Consider the following 3,455-nt stretch of genomic DNA (forward strand, 5'->3'; position numbering starts at 1 on the left):
TACACTTCAGGGAGAAGGGAAGACCAATGCTTTTGGAGTTCATGATTTTAAGGAGAGAAAATAAGTCTCTCCAGTGCCGGAGTTCGTGCCGTTCAATTAACCTTGCTCTAACCTTCCACAATAGCATGGGCAGAAATATACAGTCTTGCCAAACTCAAAACCTGGTCTTCAATGAGACAAAGAGGAGGAACATTAGTTAGAGCCCTTATATAGACCTGTGAGGGTCTCTCTTTCACACTCTCCAGGGCTCAGCGATCATTTGAGGATAGTCCGGTTAGATGAAGCCTTCCAGCAGAGAAAGAGGAATGAGGATGTCATTTTTGTGTTCCATTTAGACCACCTGATACATGTCTATTGTAAGTCAGGGGCTCAATTCTTAAAGTGCTATTTGTCAGCGACAGGCTCTGATAGATTAACTAGGAGAGTCCGCTGGCGCCCCACTCCCACTGCAGCGTTGGTTGCTCCCTGGCCAGGGTGGCCCTCAGATCCCCGTTCTGCTCCTCCATCAGAGGCTCCATGAACACCACCCGCTTGTTGATGTTGGCCTTGGTTGGGTCCCTGTGGCTCAGTGTGGGGGAGAAGATGGAGGCCAGGGTGTTTGGGTCGTAGGCTGGGATCGGGATGGCCGGGGGCAGGGGCTGCTTACAGCACCCACAGCGGCAGGGCGTTAGGTAGAGGTACATTAGGATGACTACCAGGGTGACCACGCAACCCAGCAAGGTTGTGTAGCCCGTGTTGAAGGTGTCAGGCATGGGGCGGATCACGGTGACATTCACCTCCCTGGTTGCATTCAGCATGTGTTTGTAGTCCAGGGCTGTACACAAGTAGACTCCCGAGTCGTTCACCTTGGCTGCTGGGATCTCCAAGGTCCCGTTAGGGAACACGTTGATGAGGGTGTCGTTGAAGCTCATCTGGGTCAGGTACTCCTGATTTGGCGAGACCCACGTGTATGACAGCTCTTTACCTCGGAGAGAGGTTTGACAGTCCAGACGGACCCTCTCCCCCTCGTTCACCATGAGGTTGGAGAGGAGAACAGCCATGGGCAAAGAGACCACCTTCCCCACTGTGCAGTTTTGGAAGTAGAGGGAGTGTCGGAGGAATCGGACCGAGGCGCGCGGCTCGCCGTAGATCAGGCAGGTGTGCTCATCTGTGAAGTCCCTGACCGAGTCGAAGCCCCTCTGTTCCCAGTGCCAGAACACACTGTACATGGAACACTCACACAGCAGAGAGTTGTTATGTAGGTACAGCCCCTTCTGCACTGACCCCGGCAGTGCCTTCACATCCTCCCAGGGTAGCGTGGTCATACGGTTGGAGGACAGGTCCAACATGGTGAGAAACGGATGACTGTGGTCCTGTATGGAAAAGAAGGGGAATTCTGTGACTTGGTTGAGGCTGAAGTAAGCCTTCCTGAGGCTGCTCAGACCGCTCAGCGTCCCACCCTCCACGCGGGTGATACGGTTGTTGTAGAGCAGCAGCTCCTCCAGCCTCCACAGACCCTGCAGGAAGTGCTGCTCCAGCACCCGCAGCCTGTTGGAGGACAGGTCCAGGTGACGGAGGCTGGAGGTGTTTTGGAAGACCCCATGGCCCAGCGTCGTGAGCTGATTGTTTGCCAGGCGGAGGGTGTCCAGTTTGGTTAGGCTGGAGAAGCTGCCGGGGCCCAGCCAGCCCAGCCGGTTGTAGCTGAGGTCCAGGGTGACGGTGGTGGGGGGCAGGAGGAGGGGCAGTCTGGTGAGGCCCTGGGAGCCACAGCTCAGTGTGTCTGAGGTGCAGAGACAGATGGAGGGGCAGGTTCCCTCTGTGAAGTGGAGGAGGAGGCACAGCAGCACTACAGTGTCTGGGGAGAAGAGGGAGGTCATTCTGCTCTGGCCTGGTCTCCTAGGGAGGAAAGAGATTTGTTATGTAAATGACCCACCATGGTTGAATGAATGCAGTGGAAAGAGATTGTCAACGACCAGTGACTATTACAATGGTCAGAATACTTTTACAAGGCTGAGAATGGAATAGAGTATAAACCATAAAACGCCTTTAACCTATAGGTCAGTTTTATCATGCATGCACAAACCTAATGTATCCAGGGATACAGAATTTAAAAAAGAAATACAAATTCTTATCACATGACTTATCACATATATCTTATTGTAAAGTGTAACTGAACATTTTGTTTAGGAAGAAACAGTCACAGCAGTAACAACTCTTTGAGATATCCTGATGCATGTTTTTCCAGAATGTTCTGACTTTGTAGTCAAGAGTAGTAGTACAGGAGTGGAAGAACAAGGGGTTAATAAAGAAAATACCTTTTACCTGAAGAGTACTTTCCCTCTCTGTACAACTGACTCAAAGGTTTGTCATCGTCCTCACCAAAAAGCAATTAAAACCGCATCGCTGCCACTGATTTAATAAGTGTCATGAATCAGATAAAAAAAACATGAAGTTATTCAGATATTTGCTCTACCACACCAAGACCCGCTAAAACTAACTGCTCAAACAGCACGGAATCCTGACTGTTTTGTCTCTTTCCCCAAAGTACTATTTAATTCTAAGCAATCCTTCACACGAGTATCCAACTGTTCAGTCTAACTTCAGGACTTGTCCTTTTCCCAAAAGTAGTACTTCATGTTAAGCGAGCCACAGGTATCCAACTGTTCAGTCCGAAGTGAGAGCTTATGATCCCTTTCCCCAGCCAGAATCCTGAGCAAAGATGTCACTACTCTCCTCTTCTATCACTCACTCAGTCTCTGTCCACTGGTAAAGTTGCTCTGAGGGCTTTATCTGTCTGCCAAATGTGAGCGGTGCTTTATAAAAAAATCCTGCAGTGCTTTGCGATGTTACAAACACAGCTCACTTAATCTCCTACAATCCCCTCCTCCTGCTGTTTGTCATTTAGAGCACAGCCCTGTCTCCCTCACTGTCATCTTTAAATAATGATGCTTTCCCTCCTTAGTCACTACTGCTATGTTTTCTCTCAATAAATTCAATCGACTTTATTGACATGGCGAGTTAAATCACTTGCATTGTCAAAGTATACATATAACAACAATGGTTGGACTAACAGTAATAAGGTAACAATAATAGTAGTAGTGAAAATTATTTTAACATTAAAAGCAACGAGAATAATGAATTAAAGTAATAGGAGGCTAGTTTTAACATGGTTGAAGAGTCACATGGCATGAAAGACAAAACAAAATGGCAAATGCTACTGTTGCATTGTACATTTCACTGGTCGTCCCTCAGGTTGTGGGAGGAGGTCGTATATTTGGCTGCCAAAACTGCACATTTTGTTTTTTCACCCAATAATATATTGATAGAATTTGAAACTTTCTAATTAATTTTGGGAAAGAAAGATTCTTAGGTCTGAGTATTTGTTACAGTGTAATAGGAAATGCAGCTCTGTCTACCTCTCTCTCCAGAGGTAGAGTGAGCACAGCCTGTCCTCTCTGGGCAGCCTGGTTTGCCTG

General features: G+C 47.9%; 1 protein-coding gene across 1 annotated transcript; it reads right to left on the reverse strand.

Moving 5' to 3' along the window:
• Positions 1-416: 416 nt before the first annotated feature.
• Positions 417-1,856, reverse strand: LOC120061647 (amphoterin-induced protein 3-like). Its single transcript, XM_039011546.1, has one exon. It carries the CDS (start codon positions 1,854-1,856, stop codon positions 417-419), a length of 1,440 nt encoding a protein of 479 aa, XP_038867474.1.
• Between the last annotated feature and the right edge of the window lie 1,599 nt (positions 1,857-3,455).

Source organism: Salvelinus namaycush, chromosome 16 (assembly GCF_016432855.1).
Source record: "Salvelinus namaycush isolate Seneca chromosome 16, SaNama_1.0, whole genome shotgun sequence".
NCBI classification, from domain to species: Eukaryota; Metazoa; Chordata; class Actinopteri; order Salmoniformes; family Salmonidae; genus Salvelinus; species Salvelinus namaycush.

What these genes read in the sequence shown, in the direction of transcription:
- LOC120061647 (XM_039011546.1), bottom strand. Translation starts at nt 1,856, where the DNA reads ATGACCTCCCTCTTCTCCCCAGACACTGTAGTGCTGCTGTGCCTCCTC.